The sequence below is a fragment of the Acomys russatus genome, chromosome 23, assembly GCF_903995435.1.
Source record: "Acomys russatus chromosome 23, mAcoRus1.1, whole genome shotgun sequence".
NCBI classification, from domain to species: Eukaryota; Metazoa; Chordata; class Mammalia; order Rodentia; family Muridae; genus Acomys; species Acomys russatus.
Window position 1 is genome coordinate 58,379,915 of NC_067159.1, and position 25,158 is coordinate 58,405,072.

Genomic DNA, 25,158 nt, shown 5'->3' on the forward strand with positions numbered 1-25,158 from the left:
GCAAAAGCCATGATTTCCAGCGCTGCTCCCTCCCCGCCTCCGCCCCCCCCCCCCCCCCCACCCCAGCCAGGCAACCACCCTAAGTAGGTGGGGATTTAGTTTCGCAGGGGAGATACGGATTTCTCCTGACTTGCTCAAAGCCTCCCTGAGCCAGCTGCTGGATGATGTGGGGAAGCTGTTAGTGAGGACCCAGCATTTTCAACGCTGATATGAGGAAGGTGGGTGTGCATCTCTGCTGCTGGAAACCACCTCCCTTGTCCTTGCAGCTTTCCAAAAAGCTATTTTAACAAGCAGATCCTAAATTGCACTGTGAGACGCAGAAGGTCCAAGAAAGATGATGTCTCAGCCCCCGCCCCCCTGAGAGCTGATTTCCAAACCACAGGGACAACTATCACACGCCCTCACCTCGGGACCTTTCTAATACACACGATTAAAACATTACGCCCACCACGCGTGGAGTCTGAGCAGTCAGAGCAAAGCCATGTGTCTGATGACTGAGGCAGCCTCCTGGAAACCATTTCTCTAGAAACCAAGATGTATCAGTGAGTTCCTGACCTGCTTGTTAGAGCTGAAGCCTTTGGCAACGTTCAGAGTCCTTCAGAGACTTCTGGAATCTATGAGGGATCTGAACACTCAGGCTAGGGAGCGGGCTGAACACAAAAGTATGGTGTATGTAGACTACATGTCTATATATTAACAAGACAGTGAAAGTCAGGATGGAATAATCCGTAAAGATGGCCCAAGGAATAAATTGCTCCTTCTCTGAGTGTACGTGGTGTCTAAAGTCAGGCGGTTCATGCCTAGAGGAAGACTAGCTGTCGAGGGCTAAACTGAAGTGTGGCTAGCTTTAAAGACTGACTGACCCTCTCCTGGTAGCTCATTCTTTGAGCAAATGAGCCCCTGTGAGAGGCCGCCCATCTCCTGTATGTGGTAATTTTACCACCTCTGTCCCACAGGCAAGACTTCCATGCTGTCAGTGCCCCTGTAAGCGACTAAGACCTGAAATTCTACTCCACTGTCTTTTGCATGCTTTCACTCTTGTGTGAGTTCATCTGTATGTTTGGGTGTGTGTGTGTGCACATGTGTGCATGTATGTGTGTGGAGGCCCAAAGCGATTGGCAAACATCTTCCTCAATCTCTCTCCACCTGGCATACGGGAGCAGGGCCTTCCATCTGAAGGCAGAGCTAATCCAGCTTGCCTTGGAGGTCGCTTGCCTCTGCCTTCTGAGCCAATGCATGACAGGAAGCTGCCCAGACTTTACATGTGTTCTGAGGGTCCTGACTCAGGCCCTCAAAGTTGCAAGTAATCCCTCTATGTACTGAACCATCTCCCAAGCTCCTACTCTATTTAAAAAAATTTTTTTTAATTTTAAAATTTATTTCTTTGGTGGCTGTTTAAGAGATTCTCTGTTATGTTTAATACCCTAGTGTGGCAGACACAACTTGCAGGTTTTTTGGTTTTGTGTTTTTTTATTGTTTTTCATGTAACAGTATACCATTGAAAAAAGAACCAGTCTCCTTAACAAAGGATATTTATTATTTTTCACTGCCACAAAGATTTAGGAATTCTAAAACCTGACTCAAGAGTGAAGTGACAATGGTTTCGGGGCAGACGCTATCAACTTTTACAAGTGGACTTTCCATATGGCTGCCACTGGTCACACTTCCATACCTCCCAACCTGGGTACCTAGTATGCTCAAAGTGGTGCTGGAGGTCAGGAAAGAATTGAACTGATTTCAAGACAACCTCTTCCCCCTTTTTAAACTTTTTGGGTTTTTGTTTTGTTTTGCTTTGTTTTGTTTTGGAGGAAGGGTTTCTCTGTGTGGCCTGGGCTATCCTGGAACTCAGTCTCTAGACCAGTTTGACCTTGAATTCAGATATCCACCTGCCTCTACCTCCCAAGTGCACAATATCTTCATCAAATGCAGCTGTGCTGCATGTTTCTGCTAAACACTTTGTATTTTAATACACAGATACACTAAGTCACTCTAGCTCTTCCCCACCAGGGTGGCTGTGCAGCTACTATACCTGAATGCGTCCTAATTGTACCAGTGCTGCCCCAGCCCTAGACTAATCCTAAAGAAAGGCAGGGGGCTCAAAATTTAAACTCGAGGAACAAACAGAAATGGGTGTTTTACTGAAAGTAACCAACCAACAACCAACAGAATTACCTGTTCTCTGGAGAGACCTCCCCCTGGTAACCTGGAGAGTTAGCACTTCTTAGGAGCTAATGTAGAGCAGGCAGCTGAAATGTCACTGTTGGCCCACCCTAGAGAAAGGCCCATCGGGACTGAATACTAGTAACTTCAGCTGCTTAAAAGACACTCATGAGCGTTTGCATCATTCTAGTTTCAGGAACTCTGTGTTTTTTACTTTTCAGTCAGTTTTAATATTTTAAGTGCAGTTTAAGTTGCGTTTCCTGTTGGCCTCTCTGGGTCCTATTTTCTGTATAAACATGATACCTCAAGGACATAGATTGAAGCCTTAGGCCGTGGTTGCCCAGCCTTGAGATGCCCTATTCCTGCACTGTCTCTGGCTTTGGTCCCTGAGGACAGCTGCCCTGAAGGACTGACTCAGAAGGAGCCAGGCCTAATACGGCCTGTTCTGGACGATACTGCTGATACTGCTGCCTCTGTTTCCAGAGCTGGCCTTCTAGAATGTTCACATCGTGTTAAGGCATCCTTTGCCGTTTGCCAGAGTGAGGGAGACAACGAGCAGGCGCTCTCCCTCACCCGTCCTCCATGCAGACACAGCGGTCAGGCCTCGTACACATCTGTACCCACATGACTGTCTCTGTGGGAAAGGCTGGGGTGGAACTGCTATGTCTAGCTGTTCCACAGTAGAGCTTCGATGCCTCTGTTTATATGACTTAATTGAAAGGACAGCCAGAAAAAGAAAGGTTTAAAACAGTCATTGACAATTTTTAAAAAAAGGTAGTAATACTGCAGACTAGAACTCTTATGAAATGAGGCCGGGGGTGTGCTCCACACACAGGAAACAGCAGCACACAGGCCCTGAACAACAGCCGGGGTGTGCTCCACACACAGGAAACAGCAGCACACAGGCCCTGAACAACAGCCGGGGTCTGCTACACACACAGGAAACAGCAGCACACAGGCCCTGAACAACAGGTATTCAAACTAGAGGGCCAGAAGCATTCTGAATAAACAAACCTGCCATAGGTGAACCTGTGGGAGTATTTATGAAAACAATTTAAAAAAGGAAAACCACAGTCATGCTTTCTTACTTTTGAGCTCTTTATGGTGACCCAGGGCCCTAGCTCCCAGAGGCCCAGATTTTGTGGAGATATGTGCAAATGAAAAAAAAAAAGAAAAAAGAAAAAGGAGTGCTAATACTGAGAGGGACCGTGTGTGTGTGTGTGTGTGTGTGTGTGTGTGTGTGTGTGTGTGTGTGTTTGGAGGAAGTTAGTTACCGCATCTGCGACTGTACAAAGCTTGCTTCAGGATGGGGCTTGCTGCTGTCTCCCTTGGTCAGAAGAAAGCTGCGAGGTCCTATCAAATGCAAAGTACTTCCTGCCGACTCAATTGGATCCCACAGTAAGGCTCAAGAACTGCACGCAAATGTGTTTACCAGCTGGTTTAAATCAGGAAGAAAACTAGTCAAGATGAGTGACTCAGGACAGCTTACATACAGTGTTGGAAGAGGCTGCCAGCCCCCTGATGCTCTCCCCGCCCCCTGCCCCCCACTCCCCGCCCGTTATAGACCTCTGCTTTAATGAACACCAATAAAGTGAACCTTGGTCCTCATCAAGTCACCTGTATCTCACAGGAGGCTGCACAGTGGGGCAGGGTTAGGGGAAGGTGTCGGGGGCCCCTTAAGTTTGTGACAGCTTTTTGGGCAGACTTCTCTTCCCACACTGAAAGCTACTCCACTGACCAACCTGGGTAACACCCTGAACACAACCCCGATCCCTTCCTACTGCAGAGCAGAAGAGGTTGTTTGCATCAGAACTGGCAGGTTAGAAAGCAACAACAGTGAGCTCAAAACGCCAAGAGGATCATGACCCCCTGCACAAGGAGGGATGTGCTGACCGAGAGATTATTCTAGGCATAAAACACGAAGATTACTATGTAGGCAAATAAATAAATAAGATACTTTAAGGAGCACTGGTGCAGTGCCAGATCCGCAGGGAGGGGGCGGCAGTATGTGGAGCACACTCGGAGCATTGTCCCAAGGCCCTTCTTAGTTTCTGTTCCCTTGTTTCCATAACCAACCCAATTTTTAGAACCTTGTGGAAGTCTGAAAGGAGGCTAATGATGAAACAGAGAAGAAAGCCAAATGTTTTCCAAAAGAAGAGACCCGTGGCCGACACCATTGTGCATGCTGGCAGGTGACACTGCTCAAGTACTAGCTGTCTAGGGATGCTTAGCCTCCCAAAAGGAGCAGGATGGAAGCTCGCCTGGTGAGCCTGCCCGGTGTCATAAAGCCAGAAGGCTTGAGGTCACAGCAATTTAGTCAGCAGACTCCTCCTAAAGAGGCTGACCAGAATCTGCTGAGAGCTCACTGTAGGAGCTGGTGACCTTGTGGCCAGAAGAAAGAAGCTTCCTTTGGAGAAAAACACCAGGATTTATGTTTTATAAGCTTCAGAGAAAACCATCTTGTCTTCCCGTCTGCTTTTGCTGGGAGAGGACAAGACTGTCAGCAGAGGGGAGTCTGAAGCTTCCTCGGGAGGTTTTGATGGGACCAGCAAGGGAGAAACTCAGGTGAAGACACCCTTTGCTTAGGCGTGCTTCTTTCCCCAGGACCCAGCCATCAGAGGCCCCGGGGTCGTAAACATCTCGGAACCACAATGTGCCACTGAGGAGGCCAAGGTGTATATCAAATGCACATTTCTATAAATGCATATTCAGGCAGGACCATTGAGGCAAAGGTTTGGAGAGATAATTTACAAAGTAAATAATGATGGTTTAAAACAAACATATCGCCACGTCAACCGAAGGAAAGTGCGGATAAAATGAGGGAGATCAGCCCAAAATATTTGGAAGACTCAAGTAAGCTAGAGAAAACTACGAAACTAGTGGATGTGTTTGCTGAACAGGGAAGATGGAACTCAACACACACTGGTCCAAGGCTGAAAGAGAGAAATATGTACTCTGGGAAGTTGACTCATCCTGAGCATTTTACTACAGAAGATATAGAATCCATCATTTAGGCTTAGAGCACAATTACAATCTTAATGAAGAGCGTGGGAATTGGGGTGTGAAGACTTGTGAAGACTTGTCCAGACGCTAGCATCGAAGCTAGGAAGACACTCTCCACCTAGTGGTGACTCTTTGTAACTACATGCTCCTCAAAAATTAAGCTTGTTCAAAAGATTGCGTGCTTATCTCAGGGTGGAAAAGCAACAAATAATTCTGTGCTCTCTCAGTTTTTATTTGTGGGTAGTGGTGACGCAAAGGTAAGAGAGGCCCCTTCTTTGGGGAACTTAGGAAGTGTATTAGCTGTCCCCTGAGGTCCTCCCCTGTCTTCAGGAACGACAGACGCTTTCACATCTCTACAGGACTTTTTCCTGTGGTTGTAGGTGTCTGACACTGGCCTGTACCCCAGGAAAGTGCCCTGTTGACTATGGGAACCTCCTTTGTCCTCTGAACTTCTCATATTCTTTTCTTTTATGACATTCTTTACTCTTCTCCCCACGTTTGTGTTTTACAAAAAGTTTAAGCCAATAACCTTCCTAGTCACAGTGCACAGCCAGATGGATCTTTACATTAAATGGGTCTAAATTCAGCCTTGACCACACACAGGCTTCACAGTCACTCCACCAGGGCTGAGAGCTATGGCCAAGATGGGATCCTGGGCCTGGTGGCGTCTAAGATGCTTAAAGCCACAGCTTTGTGACTTTCACACCATCCTTCATGTCTCTAGGATATTTCTGACAACTGTATGCATAGCCTTCCCCCAGAAGGAACAAAGTCTGAACTAATTAAAAGGATATGAATAAAATGTTTTCAACTGGACAACAAATGTATTTTTGTTAACGGTGTTTGGCAGTGCTGGGGTCCTTAGGACATGTAAAAAGGAAATGAAACCGAGCAACCAAACAGAACAAAGTTTCTGAAGACCTTTGAGAGGAAGAAATAGCAAGGAGAGGGGGAAATTTGCCTTAGAGGATTCCCCACCCCCCAAAAAAGTGGGAACAGTGAGTCTACAGAAGAGGCGGAAGGTACAAGGTTCAGCAGGTTAGGGTATACAGATTACGCATCTGTCACCATGTAAGTCCATATTTGCTAGGCCTGCACTCGCCCTGCCTGGTACTGAGACAGGCTGAGGAATTGGTGTGTTCTACTTGGGCTGCTATCCAGAAGGCTCCAGAGGCTTCTAGGAACTCTCTCTCTCTCTCTCTCTCTCTCTCTCTCTCTCTCTCTCTCTCTCTCTCTCTCTCTCTCTCTCTCTCTTCCCCCCCCCCCCGTGTGTGTGTGTGTGTGTGTGTGTGTGTGTGTGTGTGTGTGTGTGTGTGTGTCTCCCTTCTCTCAGGATTCTGTACTTGATAACAAATAACCCAGACCAAGCAGCCAGGGGCTCAGGCAGAGTGAAGACTGCACCATGTTGGTGGTACTGACAAAGAATTTCCCCCTGTTAAGATTAGAAAGGCTTCATGGTCATCGTGGCAAGTAGGCAGGACCCTGAAGACTGAGTGTGATTTTGGCAACTTAGAGAGGAGGCTGGGAAAAGAAGTTTGCCTCCAGAGAGCCAGTATGCACCAAGGCAGTGAAGCACTGGGGCACACAGAAGTCAAAGAGCACCCAGTCTGGGTAAGGCAGGGAGAAGAAACAAGCTGTTCCTAAAGACAAACAGACGGTTTCATTTGTAGATCTGTGCAATCCAGTGGCACACAGGTGGCTTGATCATGGCACGGGCTAAACACCAGGCCATGACAATATTCTTAAATCTACAGAGAACTGCAAAGACCTAAAATGTCAGTCCCTGCTCGCTGTCTTTCTTTCTTTCTTTTTCTTTTTAATAATTAAGTTTCTGTATTATTATTTATTTGTTTTATTTATTTACTTTTGAGACAAGGTGTAGCTCTGGCTGTCCTGGAGCTCACTATGTAGACCAGCCTGGCTTTGAGCTCACAAAGACTCACCTGCCTCTTGCTTCCAGAGTGCTGGGATTAAAGGCATCACCACTTCACTGGTGACTGCCTTTCCGAGTGGCTAATTCTAATGCTGCACACTGAAAGTGTGTCCTAAGGCAGTGGACACAGGAGGAGCCTGGCCCTTGTCTATTAAGACATTTTCATGATGCCAGAGCGTGGAGCTGAGCACTGGGCCGTGTCTACACCAGTCCAGTGTTAGAAAAGGAGCCACAGGATTTCAACAGTTTCTGCATAGATGCTACCTGAAGTTTCCCAATATCTAATTATTTATGGTGGTACCATGAACAAGGTCGAGCCAAAACAAGAGTGTGTTTTGAAATTTGGAAGAAATGCATGTATCCTAGCACTCCTGGCTATTTGCATATGGTGGGTCCAGACCTGTCATTTAAATTTTCTCTCCCTACTTAAGGTGATACTATAGGATCCATTTGCGGAGCCCAGACAGTCAAGATACCACTGAAGTTGAAAGTATGACTTCTGATCTCCCAATCCCCCCCCCAAATGGCTCCTAGGAAAATCAAGACAACCCATAGTGAGAAAGCGAGGTGACCCACACTCCTTCATTTTTCTTGTTGGCTTTAAAATAACATCTTAAAGTGGTCTTTCCCCTTTATTGTTTCAGAACTGTTGGAGTCTTTAGTGTAGAGTGCAGGCACACTCCTGCCCTCACAGGAGAGTGCTTCTGGATAATTTTCTCACAGTGTTAAAGGTTGGGAAGACTAGTAGGTGCCTCAGTATGCATACAAGCAGGCTCAGAGAAAGCGCCTTGGTGTGGCAAAATCCTAACACTTAGAATAGAGAAGCAACGGTGAAAATAAACACAGAGGGGAAATGTGGCGTTGTTAAGGCACTGCCACCCTCTCATACCTTTGCTGCTGTCAGAATGGCGAAGCATGGCTCCTCCCCTGGGGGGAATTCCTTCCAAGCCAAGGTGGAATCCCTCAGCTGATGGACGTGCTAAGTCTTCTGGCAGCTGGAGCTCCGGGACTACAAGGGATGGAAACCACGCCCACCTCCTGTGAATAGCGTGGGTGGGTAAGGCGTGAGTCCCGAGGGGGCCTGCTTTACGTGCTAGAAGCAGGAACGGGCCCAGGTGCGTCAGAGCAGAGTTGGAGACTCACTGCGTCCTGTAGACTAAAACGAAAGCCAGACAGCTGTGCAGGAGAGCCAACACACCCGTCTCTGGCAACAGTTTCTATGTGCATTCCCCAGTGCACACCCACGTCCCCTCAGCCCGGGTGCTATTTGATTGCCGTAGCCTGTTTTCAGGGGGTGCCAGGGCAAAGTGCCTCTCCTAGGGTTGCTAAGGAAAAAAAAGTCGGTGTAAGTCTTGAATGTTGAAAATTCACCAAGGTCACGGTTGGGTCCAGAAGCTACACCCATGAGAGGGAAGTGGGTGTGTCCCTGGGTGGTGTTTGAATACGGGTTGAGCCAAGGAAGGTAAGCATTTCTGCCACAGGGCTTTGGCAGGCTGGCACTTCAGCCCAGCTGTCTTTGCACTAAAGGGCCCGTTTCTTAGCGGACGGAAGTTCATTATTTTCCTAAGGTTACTTTTTGCTGACCTGGTGTTTCAGTGACTCTGTGGGCCGGTTGCCGTCCATGGGTCAGACATGCTGAGGGAGCCCCTGAGGTAATGGCTCAAGGGGCAGTCTGACACCCACATGGATTTTGATTAGGTCATGAATGCGTTCGTTGGAATAGAAACCCTTGATCTTGTTGACAAAGAGAAGCAGAAAATGGTGGAGGACAGCTGCAACCCAGGGGAAGGAAGAGATGAAAAGAGCAGTTTTTCCAAACCCTTACACGGTGTTGTGCACGCTTAGACGGGCTTTACGTCTAAAAATTAAGCGTTTCTGGATTTCTCCATCTTAACATTTTTGGATAATTTGTGAACTTTCCTCTTGGCATTTGGATAATATGTAAATCAAAGCCCTTCTTCATTTCCTATCCCCTGTGGCCCGCCTCCCTTTACCTCTCACACAAGGTAAGGAGGAGCTCCGCCCCACGTTTAAAGAGTCACAGCAATGTTTTTGCACACACTCATCTCTAGAAACAAAACAGGGCTGGGTCACAGCCCTGATGTAGAGGTGTGATTCCCCTGTTGATCCAAGCACAGCCGACAACTCTAAGGGACAGGCACACTTCCACAGGCTTCAGCCATCGAGACACTTATGTTGCCTGGCAGCCTAGAGTCACCTAAAGAAAGTGCTTATGACAAAATGCTCTATGCCTTGTGAAATGTTTTTTAAATTGGCCCCTTATGCCTAACCGTTGCAAACCCCACAGACTTTGGCTGTCATTGTCAGTTCTGCTCTGTTTACCTCTAATGTCTCCGACCTCCGCCACATCGCCCTATCGGCCCACGTCTACAAGCAGCTTCCGCAGCAGGGAGACCAGGACCTGTTAAGAGGTAGGGACTTGATAGTGCCACCGGGAATTCCACTTCTTCGTGCTGCGTACTTTTCTTTTTATTTCTTTCCTTTCTAAGGCACACGCTTGTCTTCTATTTTTTGTTGACACAAACCAGGTTCTAGTTTCAGGCAGCAAATTAGTTACTCAGAAACAAAAAGTCAACACCTCTGTGGTATAGCTGGGGTGGATTACTGGCTGAGCCACTGTTGAAATCAATGAGAAGCCCCCCACTACAAGTGAGTAGCGATGCCACTGAGTTAACCTAAGCCAGAAAATGCCCTTCCGTGTGCATCTGCCTATCAGCCTGGATTATATCCACACCTCCCCCAAGAGGTCAGGAAGCCCCTTCTTCCTTTCCCCACTGCTGAGCTGCAGAGAAGGAAGCATCAAAGCAAGGCCCCTGGCAATGCCATCCATCACAGAGCGGGCTCCATCCCCTCAGCTGAAGGCCCAGGGGTACCTGTGCTCTGACACAAGAAATCACCCAGGAGCCCCATCTGGCTGCCTCCTGCCTCTTCTGTAGATGGCTGTGCAGTCCTGATGGGTACTCTCTGGGTGTTTCAAACTACCACACTATGCTCTGAGCTTGGCTGGCTTCTCTTGATTAAGGCTGAGCCTAGAACATATAGTGATATGCCATGAGTTTTTGACACAGAAAAATTAGGCTTTGAAAGACATTTCTCATTAGATACTTTCTATATATTTTAAAATGCACTTAAAAGCTGCATCTGTGTAATATGCCCCAAAAAGGCCAATCTGAACCAGTAGCTAATTGTCAAAGTCTGTAAAGCCATGGGATTGTGTCACCCTGATATAAATCAGTACCAAAACTAGTGCACTGCCTGTAAAATGAAGTAACGTTTGTTTCCAAGTGACACATTCTATGCCAAAAAACCACTGTACTTCTAATAAGTGGCACTCATTTTAATAGATCCTACAAAAATACAATATTTTCAATGCCCCCATAAAACATAAACTTACAAATATTATCCTCAGAGCTCTGGTGACATCCATATGTGGTTCTATTGTAAAATTCTATAGAATATTTCAAACTCTAGCACATGGGATAAATTTATTATATAAAATGTGGTGTGGATATATGAGGGAATGTATACAACCAATTCCGTAAAGGTCATCTGAAATTCCAAATTAATACTTAACCAAACTAATAGCTACTATAAAAAGAAATATTTTAAATGATTATAAAACAAAATTTGAATTTTCACAAAGGGCAGCAGAGTGTAATAGTCCATAAACTAGGCTCTTCTCACTCTCTACTGTGGTCACATTCGTGTTTATGTTCTTTGAAACTTTTTTTGGAGAAAAAAACAGCTTGTCCATTTCTGTCCACTAAAAAAGGCATTAAGATTAATGATGTCAGTAGGCCACAGCTCTGAGAAATTGTATCTGAAGTTTCATATTTCAATACCAAAGGTTTGAAATCACCCACCATAGCTTTCTAACAAGTCTTTTTCTATAATAAATGTTATCAATTCCCAAAATTCATTTAAAATGATTTAAAAGTAGCAAATTAAACAAAGCAGCACACAGATAAGTTCCACATTTACAGTAAAGGAATCACAGGGGCCACAGTTTATAGTCAACATGGCCCCAAGGAAACAGAGCATTAAAGCGTCAAGCCGCCCGGGCCCATCACTCACTGCTTCTGGCTGTGGTGACGAGAGTGATCCGCAGACATGTGGTCTGTCTCTGAAGTCTGCTTGTGTCCTCTTAATTAGCTAAGGGCATTAAACAGATTTACCTTCTCTGATTTTTACTCAGGTCCCAGAGATTAATGGATAATTTATGAACTATTTCACAATGCTATGGGAATTTAGCAAATGGCTGTGGAACCAAATATAAATACTTTATACTTTATGTACAGTTGCTTCCATAAGGCTTAATCATGTAATTTTTATTGAAAAAGATTCAATATAGTAAAGTCTTATTTTAAGATATATTTTCTTTCTCAGTCCAAGATGTTTACGAAAATATCGTTTTTTTCTATATTCTTTTTTTTTTTTGTATATATGCCAACATACACCTTGTGCTAGAAATACTTTATGGGGATTACATCTCTTTATATACAACTTTTGAGGCAGTATTTCTGATGGAGAGCAGAATTTGTAAAGAGCTTGTGTGTGCTTCCGTGCTCCAAAATTATAGGAAATCCACTTTGAGAAGACAACTTATTTGATTAGAAAAACAAAAACAGAAACAAAACCGCACCAATGCACAGCCAGAGGGCTGCCGTTGGGACTGATACAGAACCCCGCGCGCGGGCAAACGCCGTATTTGTCAGTAACGTGTTTCGGGGTGGTCAAGGCTAACGTACAGTATTATACACCTGGCACTGATGTTTGCCATTGGTCCAGCAACTGGCAAATTTTATTTCTATGTATAAATTTATTTTTTGAACATTAGTTCTGGCCTGACATATCTTCACTATTTATAAAAGACATTTAGACAGTGAGCTCACGTTGAATAACTAGGTCTACTGTGTTCTGGAAGCTCTTCAGCAGTAAAACAGCTTTCTCATGTTCCATATGCACAAAACTGTGTCCATTTGCCTGAAAACATAAAAGGAAACAGGTCGTTCAGTGCTAACAGTTTTTACTCCCTCTGCAGGATGAGATGCACTGGGTTTGGAAAGAGTCAGGTGCTCGAACTGGTAACTTTCTAGGCATGTGTGTTCATGCGTGTGCGCGCACATGTGCATGCATGTATGTTTACTCGTGCGTTGTGTATGCATGCATGTGTGTGCACTCACGCGTGCATGTGTGTATACCTGAGTGTGTATGTGTGCGTGCATGCATGTGTGTGCGCACGTGGAGGCCCAGAGGATGGGATCAGCTGTCTTCCTCTTCACCTTACTCTCCGAGACAGGGTTTCTCTTTGAATCTGATGCACATCAGTTTAGATGGAGTGGCTGGGCAGCAGACCTTACCCATCATCTTATGTGTGCACAATGCTGTGCCTAGCATTTTGATGGGCGCTGAGGATCCAAATTTATGTCCGTGTGCTTGTACAACAAACACTCTGCCTGTCGAGTCATCTCTCTAGCCTGACCTTTCCAATTTTCAGTGCACTCAAACTTAATCTGGGGACACTTAACTCTTTTTTTTTTTTAATTTAGGTTTTTAACATTTTAATTAACTGTTCAATTAAACGTTAAAATGCGTTTCACTGTCTTTTTTTTTTGCTTCCAAATTTCTTTTTTTTTTTTTTTTTTTTTTTGGTTTTTTGAGACAGGGTTTCTCTGTGTAGCCTTGGCCATCCTGGACTCACTTTGTAGACCAGGCTGGCCTCGAACTCACAGCGATCCACCTGCCTCTGCCTCCCGAGTGCTGGGATTAAAGGCATGCGCCACCACGCCCGGCTTTTTGCTTCCAAATTTCAAACAGCTTTGCACCCCAACAATACTACACACTTTTATAACTTAGATAAAAATGATTGCATATATTTTATCCCTAGTTATTTAAAACTGGATAGTAACGTGGTAAAGAAGGTTCAGAAATGCTGTATTTAAAACCAACCATGGCACATCAATAGGGAACGCACTGAGGAACAGGAAGGGAATCTGTGTTCCTAGGGCTGCAAAGTTGCTTTGAATTAGCAAGGCCCCAGTTTGCTGCTTCTTCTTCTTCTTCTTTTTTTTTTAAATAGCATTCAGTTGATGAAAACACTGACTGGTCCACATGAGTTATTTCAGTGGCAGGAGGCAGTAGCTGAGTAGAACCGAGGGTATGCAAGTTAAACATTTTGCTTTAAGAACGGCAGCAGCAGCAACAACAACAACAAACCTTCTCACTTTAGGGTATAGTGAAAAACAAAACAAAAACCCAAAACCAACAAGGTTTAAGGAATAAGACTCGGCCCAAGGAAGTTCATCCTTTCTCGTTCTAGTTTGGTCACTGGGAAAGCAGCAAACCCTTAAGAAACACGAGTGTCCCACTGCAGCAGGAGGGTGCACTCACTGCTCTCAATGTCCTCAAAAGGTAAATTTTAGATGTGAAGTTACAATTTAATAATGGAACATATCAGTGTCAACGTTTAATAATGCCTTGGCCAGTGCCCACATTCGTCTATCTGCAGCCTTAGTTTAGAACTGCAAACGATCCAAAACCCTCTGAGAATTTTCAAGGACTTGTCCAACAATTTTATATTTCAAAGCGCAGGTGTGGGGGACTGCTGGATTTGGAGAATCCATATATAAATAATAAATCATACACTGTTCACCATTAGAACCAACATATAAGGATGTGCTGAAAAAAAAAATGACAGTGTCAGTGATGAGGGGAAGGGTAGTCAAAACAAGTGGGTGCGAATCTGATTGATGTGGTCATTGGAAGCTCGTTAATGATGATTGTGCCCTTCCAGGATGACCTTTCTCCCTCCTTTCGTTAATTACAGATGTCTGCTGTGAGCTGGCAAACCAGGCACTGTGGGAGGCACTGGGAGGTTTATGGGGAGTGAAGAGAAGCTACAGGAGCCGGCTTCCGGTAAGGGAGGGGGCAGCAGTCCTGAGGAGGTGGTAGTCAGAGGACAAGAGATGAGACTGAGAGCTGGGCAGATGCATGGATATAGGGAGATAGTTAGAGACAAACCTGCACCACTGTAGACCATGTCCTGGCAAACAGGCATTTACAGAGTACCTAGCAGTGTACTTGGTACAGTTTGACTTCGTTACAGTCTTTCTGGATGTTGTAAGGTGGTAACTCTTCATTTAGGCTTACTAAATGTTATGTTTCTTAATTTGCTTTTGTTTTTTGTTTGCTTGTTTTTTGTTTTTGTTTTGTTTTTTGAGACAGGGTCTAGCTCTGTGGCTCAGGGTAGTTTGGAACTAATTTTCCACCTGTTATAAACACATGGGTGTGTGCCACTATTCCCAGAATTATTTTAAAATAGTAACCGAGCAATTCATTAAAATTTTTTTATTTAAAAATGTATTACATTTTTATTTACGTTTTTGTGTATATGTATATGTGTGGATGCATGTGTGAAAGTCATAGGAAAACATGTGGACGCCAGCTTTCTCTTTCTGCCATGTGAGTCCTAGGATCAAACTTAGGCCATCATGCCCACCAGCCAGCACCTTTCTGCTGAGCCTTCTCAGTGCTGGGCCCTGGGCATTTTGTTTGTGTGGAACACACTAAAAGGCCTGTTCTCACGGGAAGTAGCGCTGGAGGAGGCTGGAGAGACAGGCTGAGTGCTGGCAGAAGTCGGGAGCTCTGTCCCAGAGAACCATTTCTTTAACATCAGGACAGAAGAGCTCAAAATAACTTACATCCTTCCTGTGACCACAAGCATGGATGCCTGCTTTCACCTTAAGTAACTCAGGGACTCAAAGAGTGGTCGAATTTGTAATTTTTATGATTAAATAAAGATGAGAGAAACCCTAGACTACAACCAGCAACGTTGTGGCAGATGAGAAGAGAAAAGCTGATCTAGTGGTGGGTTTTAACAGCAGAACACAAATTCAATGTTTTGATAAATAAATCCACAGGAATCACAATGCATAAGACATTTAAATATGCACATAATACAAGCGCAAACACTAGCATGGACCAGTGATAAATCTGGGAACATTTGAAATGCTATCTCACACACACACACACACACACACACACACACACACACACACACACATATATATATATGCACACATATATATGCCTTCATTTTATACAAACATTATCATATTCACATAAGATCTGTGTAATTTTGAGGAAATATGTGGCTAAGGGTCCTTTTCAGGTTCCTCGATGTTTGTGGTTTTTCAATCACCAACTAAGATAAACTACACATAACTTATTTACAATGCCTAGACTTAAGTTCCTTAAGGCACGGAACTTCATTTAAACCTTAAAAACATTTCTCACTTTCTGACTTTTGTGGGGAGGAATTTTTTTTTTAATTTCATTCATTTATTTATTTATTTTTGATTTTTCGATACAGAGTCTCTCTATGTAGCCTTGGCTGTCCTGGAGTCACTTTCTGGACCAGGCTGGCCTCGAACTCACAGTGATCTGCCTGCCTCTGCTGAGATTAAAGGTATGCACCACCATGCCCTGCTTGGGGAGGAATTTTTTAAAATTCAGAACAATGACTATGCTGCAACCCTCTCTGTGACTCATAATAATGACTGTAAGCCTACTGATCTGGGAAAAAACTGTGGGCTTTGGGGGTAGCTCCTTCTAAAAGGAATGATTTTTAATGGGAAGCACAGGGCTTTGTAAAACTCTGAAGCTTTTAAGCAGCTTTGTATGAAATCCTGAAACAGGAAGGGCTTAAGGTGGCTGCAACTTACCTGACCGAGGGACTCATTTACCAAAGAAAATTTTAAAAGAACCACTGCAAAGCTACTGGCTTACACTGTCTGACTGCTATGTGTTGAACCTTCTTCTGTGTGTGTTTTTTTTTTTTTTTTTTTTTTTTTTTTAAAGAAAGTGCATTTTCTCCATGCGTAGGTAAGCTGCAACAGCTTGCTTCTGGCGATGTGCTTGGCCTAGAGGCTTTCCTCTGTGAGTTCGGCAAGGTCAGATAAGAGATTCCCAGCCCTCACTGTTAGACTGCATGTGGAAGCTTTGGTGCGTTAGCTGTGGGTTCTCAGAGACTGGTTGTTGTTGTTTTGTTTTGTTTTTAGTTCTGTTAATGGTAGCTGGAGGCTTCCAAGTACACAAGCTTTATTTAAGATGATTTTTGTTAGCTAATCACACCCACGGGTCATTAAAGAGCCACAAAATCTCATTCTGACAAGGGCAATCTGCCTCTTTCATGGATCATATAACCACCCACAGGCATTTTGCCAGACTTTGGCAGAATCTGTGGCTGCCACTCAGGGCTCCCAAGGTACTAAGTCCCACCTGGTTCAACCTGTCTCCGGGTCTCCTTCAAATCTATAGGGAATGGCACAGTGCCTTAAGGGTCTCTGTCTTCACTGAGTCTCTCCTGTTTTCCCTCCATGCCCTGCCCCCTTACCCACTCTGGTGTAAGCTCCTATCCTGCTGTGGTGTCTTTCTCCCAAGTGTTCCTCTTCCTACACTCCCTCTACCGCCCCACCTCCTCCTCCCCCATCGCTCCCTCTTCTCCCCAGTGTGAGGACAGGATGAACCTTGTCACTGGGCAGAAGATCTTTTTCTCTTTTTTACACATCCTGAGGTCCCCAAGATCTCCAGTGCCCCTGTTATGCTCTTCACTGTGAGAAGGGCCAGCGGGTCCTTTATTTTTGCCTGTGGGTAGCCATCCCCTCCAATAAACAGCCTGTTCTCAGCCACTTCATGCTCTTAACTCTGATAACGCCTCTTAGGAATACATCACAGAACCCAGTTCTTAGTGTTTCGAGGCACCTGCCACACTTGTCTCCTTAGTTACGAGGTCCTTCGGTGGATGTGACCTCACTGTCATTTAATATTCCTGTTACACTTTGGACATGAAGCATCCACCAAAAGCTGGAGGGATGCTGGGAATTTAGTTGGCAGCTGATAATGAGGTCCTGAGGGCTCTGACATAATCAGTGATTATTTTCTGCACAGCGTAATAATATGACTGTATTGTTGGGAAGTAGTGGAGGCTGAAAGGTGGGGGCTGGCTGGAAGGAGCAGGCCACTGTCAGAGGTGTGTGTGTGTGTGTGTGTGTGTGTTTTGACACGTCATTCCTGACTCCTTCTTCCCATCTTTATCAGCTTCCTGTAGGACATTCACTGAGCCACACTGCTCCACTACGGGGCTCCTACCATGATGCTTTGTTTCAGAATGTGCCAGAATCAATAGAGCTAAGGAACCTTGGACAGGAGCCTCTGAAACGCAAACAAAACCAACCCTTCATCCCTCAGGCATTTGGTCACAGCACTGGCTGAGGAGCATCTATCACCAACCTCTCATAAGACACTAATGGGGATATAGAGCCGAGTGGTCAGTGGTTAAAAAGAAGGACAGTTAAGTAACAGACTGGCACAGATTTTATAAAAGTAACATGAAACATTAAACACCATCCTAATTACACTTGCAAACAGCCCAAGTGTTCACTGATAGACGCTGTGGTTGACAACTGTTTTTTAAACTTCTATATGCATTTTGACCTCAGTTTTAACAATTAGCACAAGGGTTGGAAAGATAGCTCAGTGGTTAAGAGCATTTGTTACTCATGTAGAGGACCTGGGTTCAGTTCCTACACAGTGGCTCACAGACCATCTGTAAGTCCAGGTCCAGGGGATCTGATGCCCTCTTCTGACTTCCACAAGTACAAGGCATGCACACCATACATGCACATACACATATGTAAAACATTCAAACATGTAAAATAAAAATATAAGCAAAACATTTAGCAAAAGGAGAGAAATACATAGTTTATATTATTGTTACCTTAACTATCTTATTTTGGTCTCTTAGAAAGGAGTTTGAGGCTAACCTGGTCTACGTAAAGAGTTCCAGGCTAGCCAAGAGCTACGTAGTAAGACCCTGTCTTAAAAAAAAAAAAAAAAAAAAAAAAAAGGAAGGAAGAAAGGAAGTATATATAGCCATGAACCAGAAGAACATATTACTTATTCCAAAAACTTCAGAATGATTGTAAGATATAAGAAATGACAATTATCTTCAATAGGGTGACACATTGATATGCCTCATGTTGGGGAAAAAAATCAGGTTTGATAGCTGGTAAAGTACAGTGCTTTTGGGGACCTCTCTATAAGTTATGTACTTCCTCTTTTCCTCCTTAGGACTGTGTAAATGGGGGTGGAGCAGAGCAGAGCACAAAGTGTTTGGGCTTTCCGCTGTAGTTGTGAATTCTATTGCTCATTAGCAAGTGTAATTTCCTCCAATCTACTAATCTTTTCAACAAAGTAACTTCAGTCTTGGGCATTTCTTTGCACAGCTACATTTAGAACTGCAGTGCATGGACTGGATTTGGTTGAATTTTTTTCAGATGGAAAGAACATTAGAAAGAAGAAAGAACGGTGAGTGTTAAAATAACAAAGTGGTTACTGATCAGCAAATACTAAGGGTTTAATCTCTCTCTCTCTCTCTCTCTCTCTCTCTCTCTCTCTCTCTCTCTCTCTCTCTCTCTCTCTCTCTGTGTGTGTGTAATTTCAGTTCTTTGTCTTTCCTTCTTCGATAAGTTATTCCAGGTAAGGCTGCGAAGGACCGTCCCTTTGATCATAGAGTCCTTTCTGTGTTGTTTTTAAAGCAAAAACAGGCCTGAGCTGTTTGAATACACTCATCCATCATCATGTATGTATGCATGGAAGACAATTGGTAAAGTACAGAGAAATCAGAGGGCCATGTTGGCATGATCACCAACCCTTTAAGCACATGTTCCTGTAACTCAGCTGTATGCTCATTGTTTCACAGCAGTAGAGGGAAGTGATGGGTGGAACCAGGAGGTGGCTCAGTTGTTAAGGTGCCTGAAGCATCAACACAGCAACCTGAGTCTGGATCCCAGGCAACCATGTAAAAGCCAGGCTAGCACAAGTCTGGAAGCCTAGTTCTGGTGAGGAAGGTTGAAAACAAAGATCCCTAGGGCTAACTGGGGCTCTTTCGGTGTGCAAGCTAGTGAGCTCAGGCTCAGTGGGAGATTTCACCTCAAAAATTAGGGTGAAGAGTGGTGTACAATGCTTGATGCTGCTCCCTGGCAGTTTGCTTATGGCCAACATGTATATACATATATGTTACACACATACACGTATCACACACTTTACACACACACATTGTGCATATGTATGTTACATGCATACACAAATGTTACACACAAACATTACATACACAAATTAGACATATATATGTTACACACATACACACATGCATTACACCCACAACACACATCAAATAGAGTCACAGGAAAGGCGAGAAAGAGCAGATTTGATAAATTCTGGCTTGGGAGGTTGGGGAGTGTGGCATCTCTTTGCCTTCTTGTGCCTCCTTTGTTGATGTCAAATCTTCCTTTTACTTAGATTTCTCAGGAGTCTCATTGTCATTAAGCATTGTAATATATTTTCCAAATGACAAAGTACAATACTGATTTTGTTATTGATAACAAAGCCACTTCCCTATATTCTTAAGGATTCAAAAGTGTAAAAACAAATCAAGACTATAGCTTACTTTCCCACTTACGACACTGATAGCTACCAAAGACTGTGTCTCATTTTTTAAAATAAAGATTGTAATTGACTACTTTTGATTGTTGACTACTATGAGTAAACCTAAAGCTACAGTAATTTATCTTATTAAGAGCTATGCGTTTTCCTTCTTTTCCTGACAGTGGACTGTGAAATAAATTCTGAAGTGAAAACGAAATGGCACATCCCCAATGTCATTTGTAGAGAGAAGAGATTTGAGCCACGTTCTTGCTCTTTACACAGTGACTTATAATTCTTTCCCCACCGCTTGTTCTAGAATCCGACTCTGTATATTTGGCAGCCAATGTGTAAATCTCAGGATTTGAAAGCCACACCCTCCTGCCCTACTGCAGCACTGCCAGAATTTCACAGGGAAGAACACTCACTCATCCTATTAGAAGACATGTTCGTCTTCTTTTCCACCTGCATAGGTAGAGCTTTCTTTCCTGAGTATGAGCAGAACACAGGTCCCTTTTCTAACTCCAGTGTGGGTGGATGGGAGTCTACCACCTTGTCTGAGGCTGTAGATGTGAATTTACCTACCTTGCCTTTCTACTAGGTCAGTTTTTTCAAATTCTGATATTCCTTTGAAGTTCATGAGGGGAGGGGAGCACGTGAGACAGTGTGAGTGAAAGGACTAGGGGAGAACAGAGGGAGGGAAGGAGGAGAGAGACGGGGGGGGGGGGGGGGAGAATGAGAGGAAGAGAGAGATAGAGACAGAAACAGAGAGAGAGACAGAGACAAACAGACACACACACACAGACAGAGAGAGAGAGAGAGAGAGAGACAGAGACAGAGACAGAGACAGAGAGAGAGACAGAGAGAGAGAGAGCTTGCAAACCAAGTATTAGAAAGCTGTACTGTTAGTGTATTCTTGTCTGTCTTTTACAACTCAAAAAAATTTATCTAATTGAAATTTTGATCTGGCAGGAACCTTGGATATTAATATAAACTATAATATATTTGTGTTTAGCATATCTGATCTCTGTAAATATGATGCAAACTACTTAAGCTCAATGTACTAGTTAGACCTTCAAAGTCCAGAATCTTCCTCATGAAGTGGTAAAGAAAAAAAATCTCAATTATTTTATGTCTATTTTGTCTTCCAGTCCTGAGAAGGCCTTCTCCTAAATCATCTACCTTGTAGAGTTGGCTCATCTGGACAGTGCTATGGCGACACTGCTACAGCCGAAGCAGCCCATGGTCTTTTCGGGCACCTACCATTTTTAGAAACTTGAGTAGCTGACATTTGTGAGTGGGTTGGCATCCCTCTCCCTCTACTGGAAGTCCTGCCTGGCTAGGAGGTGGCCACTTTAGTCTCCTGCCCCCCTCCGCTGCTAGGAGTCTCAGATAGAGTCATCCCCATATCCTCCCAGGAGCCCACCCTGTCACAGGTCTCCAGCTTGTCCCAGAGATGCTCACCTTAGTCCCCTTTCTTTCCCCCAGCCCTCCCACCTCCCACCTCCACTATCCTCACATAAGATCCTCAGTCTTGCTCCCCCCCCCCCACTCTTTCACCCAGTTCCCTCACTTCATCCACTCCCAATGTCTATTCTATTTTCCCTTCTCAGTGGGATTCAAATATTCTTCTTTGGTTACTTAGCTTCCTTTGGGTCTGTGAATTGTAGTACTATTATCCTGTAACACACGCCTAATACTCAATTATAAGCGAGTACATACCATCTGTGTCTTTCTAGGCCTGGGTCACCTCACTCAGGGTATTTTCCAGTTCTATCCATTTGCCTGTGAATTTCGTGGTTTCCTTGTTTGTAATAGCTGAGTAGTATTCCATTGTGTAAATGTACCATGTTTTCTTAATCCACTCAGGACTTCTAGTGGAGGGAGGGGGATACCAACCTACGCACAAAACCTTTGACCCCAAATTTACCCTGCTTACAAGAAGGGCAGGGATAAAGACGGAGCAGAGATTGAGGGAATGGTCTGCCAATGACCGGCCCAACCTGAGACCCACCCACCCTTAAAGGAGAGCCAACCCTTGGCACTACTAATGATACTCTGCTACGCTTGCAGACAGGAGCCTAGCATAGCTGTCCTCTTAAGAGGCTCCACTCGTCAGTGGACTGAAACAGATGCAGAGAGCCACAGCCAAACATTAGGCAGAGCTCCGGGAGTTGTATGGAAGAACTGGGGGAAGGACTGAAGGACCCTGAGAGGACAAGAACTCCACAAGACCAACAGAGTCAACTAACCTCGGCCCAGGGGTGCTTACAGACACCGAAACACCAACCAAAGAGCATTCATGGACTGGACCTAGTCTCCCTACTCACATGGGCTGGATGGGCAGTTTGGTCTTCACGTAGGACACCTAGCAAGGAGCTGTCTCTGACATGGAGTCTCTTGGCTGCTGGTAGATCGCATTCCCCTAGCTGGGCTGCCTGTGTTGCCTCAGTGATTTGATGTGCTGTGGTGGATTGGTATGTGGGGGAGCTGCCGTTTTTCTGAGGAGAATGGGAGGGGGGAAAGGGAGTAGAGGGTGGGAGGGTGGGACTGTGAGGAGAGGAGAGAGAGGGGAGGGGCTGCAATTGGGATGTAAAGTGAATAAATAAATAAATTTTAAAAATTTGTGAGGATAAATTACTACAGCAATCTTGCTATTGCTCCCCCCCTTCTTTCTCTCCACACTGGGCTACAGTGCACTTCCCTGTTGTGAGGCATTTGTTGGTTTTCTTTACATGGAAGGCAGAGGGCCTCTCAGAGCCGAGGGAAAAAGGTCTCTGTATCTTTTTGACTGCTACTACAGAGCTAATGACAAAGTTTTTCCCACATGCGCTGTCTTCTCAGGGTACCTGAGGCAAGCACTAGCAATTTCAGGTAGTTCTATCACTCATATAACGGGGGTGGGGGTAGGGAGGTGGGGGCAGGGTGGGAGTGGTGGGGGCAGCTTCTGCCAAATCATTTAACCTCGAGCACACCAGTGCTCCTTAAGGGACTTCCATGCTGTGTGGGGAGTAATTAAACATCTCTTACATGGGAGCTAAATTTGGGGAGAAGGAAAAAGAACCAAAAGGGTAAGGTTAACTGAAGCATGTTTAATTGTTTAATGCTGTGGCTCTTTTCTGATTATATATGTACAGCTAAAAGTTTGAGAAAGCCTTTCTCTACCTGACATTTTAAAAGCGTGACTTGTGTTGTGGACAAAACAGCAGACAGACACAACCATGTGTTGCAGCCCTTAAATGGAAGTTCACTTATGACACGACTCACACAATCTCTCTCATGTAATGTGACACGGATGCCCATCAGGAGCAGCTATGCTTGTTTTTAGTTTACGACCTCACAGTTCATGTGTTTACATGTATAAGGTTCTTGTGCCACCGTGTGATTCCATTTAATCCAAGAAGAATGTGTAGGCTGCCATGTCCTGGGACCATGTCAGGTGCTTAGTGAAAGGCAGACACTGAGGCAGATTGTCCTCGTGGGTAAGAACTTTGCAGGAAGAGCTAATAAGGCCATAGACAGCAGCAAGGCTGGGCTCTGAGGAGAGATCATGTCTACACGGCAGAGTGAGGGGACCCCTCTTACACATTTTAGAAGAAGGAGGAGTTTTTGTAGGAAGTGACTTGCGGGAAGTCCATTGAACACGTTTGCAATCAAGCTGTCTCTGATTCTGGTGGGTGAGGGGGAAGGCAGGGAGCCTGTGAGCCTGGGGCCTATATATAGAATCAGCTATGGGGGTGGGGGAGGGCAAGAGTCTAGAATAAGTTGCTTTGATTATAGAAACCAAATCACTCTAGTTTCAGGAATTGCCATTGCTCAGCTAAAATGGAGGGGCTTAGGACATAGGCTTATGGCCGACGGGGTTTTAATGCACAGTGACAAGTAATAGACACAAGAAGAACCGATTGTCTGCGTTTGTTCAAGTACCCTAACCCAGCAGCACCACATGTTCAATCTGACATTGGCGTGTCAGCTTTTACTCGTCTCACCTGAAGGATCTTATCACCGGGCTGTAGTAGGTTGGATGCTGGCCCATCCGGCTGAACCCTAGTAACAAAGATACCCTATAAGTCAGAAGTGATAGAGGTTAGGAGCATATCACCAACAAGCAGGTGCACTTAAAAACATTTTCATTCATATATAGGAAACAGTGAAAACATCATTTAAAAAAAAATCACATTTTACACAATTAAGCTTTACAAGGGTTATGCTATTTAAAAGTAGAGCACTGTTCTCTGTGGAGTCAAGTCTAAGAAAAGCCACGTGTAACATAAAGATTACCTTTTTAAAAAAAAATAAACTTTGTACTTTATATATCAACCTCAGAGCCATCAATAGAAATGCCTTTTTGAATAAGCTATGAATTTGGTGCAGGCTGTAGTTCCAGTACCCAGGAGGCAGAAGCAGGAGGATAGATGTGAAATTTAAAAAAAAAAAACTTTTTTGTTTTTGTTTTTGTTTTTGTTTTTGTTTTTGAGACAGGGTTTCTTTGTGTAGCCGTGGCTGTCCTGGACTTGCTTTGTAGACCAGGCTGGCTCTGAACTCAGGGATCTGCTCCTGGATTGATGTGAATTTGAGGCAAGTAGGGCTACATAGTGAGTTCAGGCCAGCCTGGACAACTACGTGAGATCTTGTTTCAACAGTGAGCAAACCAACAAACCAACTAATAAAAGACTAACCAAACCAATTTAAACAAACAAACAAAAACATCCAACAATGAAAACAGCTTTGCCAAATTTAGTTGTAAATGGAAATTTTGCACGGAAAAAGGGAATCAAGTTGTTTGAAAATCAAGACAGATGGCCGAGATGCAGTGCTGACTTCCCTGATCACTGGGGACATCTGTGTTGTGATGACAAACAGAGACCCTGCATTTCCTCCTTGGCCTGGCAGAATGCACACACATCCCCTCAGGGGGACTGCTAATGATTGCAGTTAGCTCCCTCTTCCCTACTGTGCAGCAACAGCCACAATGGCAGTGTTGTCCCAAACAAGCCACTGGGTCTGGGGCTGCTGAGGTGAAGTTTCCACTATCACTGCCTCACAGCTGCCAGTGACTGCCACTTGGCTGAATCTCATCTCCCCTCTTCAGCTCACCATGCAGAGACAGTTTAATAAGGTTTGCATAAATCCAGACCATAGGGGGCCTAATTACACAGTCACATCGACAGTACTGGAGACCTCGAAGTGCAGCGCGTGGCTGCCTGAAGAATGTGGAGGTGACATCTGCAGTGTGCCTAATTCCAGTAGTAGCACCAGGAGTGCAGCGTTCCACCAGAATTTGATAGGGAATCATCAGTTTTTATAATAAAAATTAAATGAGTAACATACTTTTTAGTAAAAGAAAAAGTATCTTCTAAGTTTCTGGGACGTCAGGAAGCCATCTGGTTGGCATTTTAGCAACATATAAGTGTACTGGGAGGACCTAAGCATGCCCAGATTGTGACATACGACAGAGTGTGGAATGTGCTGCAAGCAACGCATTAGAACATGCACTAACATCCCGCCATCTGAGGTTACAGCCAAATACAACCTCGCTCCAGGGAGGCACCCCCTCC

General features: G+C 44.6%; 1 protein-coding gene across 1 annotated transcript in view; it reads right to left on the minus strand.

The window, feature by feature from the left end:
* Positions 1 to 11,809: 11,809 nt before the first annotated feature.
* The window catches only part of Lrrc7 (leucine rich repeat containing 7), a 471,125-nt gene continuing 457,776 nt past the window's right edge, over positions 11,810 to 25,158 (minus strand). Inside the window, exons 26-27 of the mRNA XM_051165943.1 lie at positions 23,590 to 23,664; positions 11,810 to 12,100 (exon numbers count right to left, since the gene is read on the minus strand). Coding sequence (XP_051021900.1) covers positions 11,993 to 12,100; positions 23,590 to 23,664 — 183 coding nt within the window. The 3' untranslated portion in view covers positions 11,810 to 11,992. The remainder of the gene's footprint in view (positions 12,101 to 23,589; positions 23,665 to 25,158) is intronic.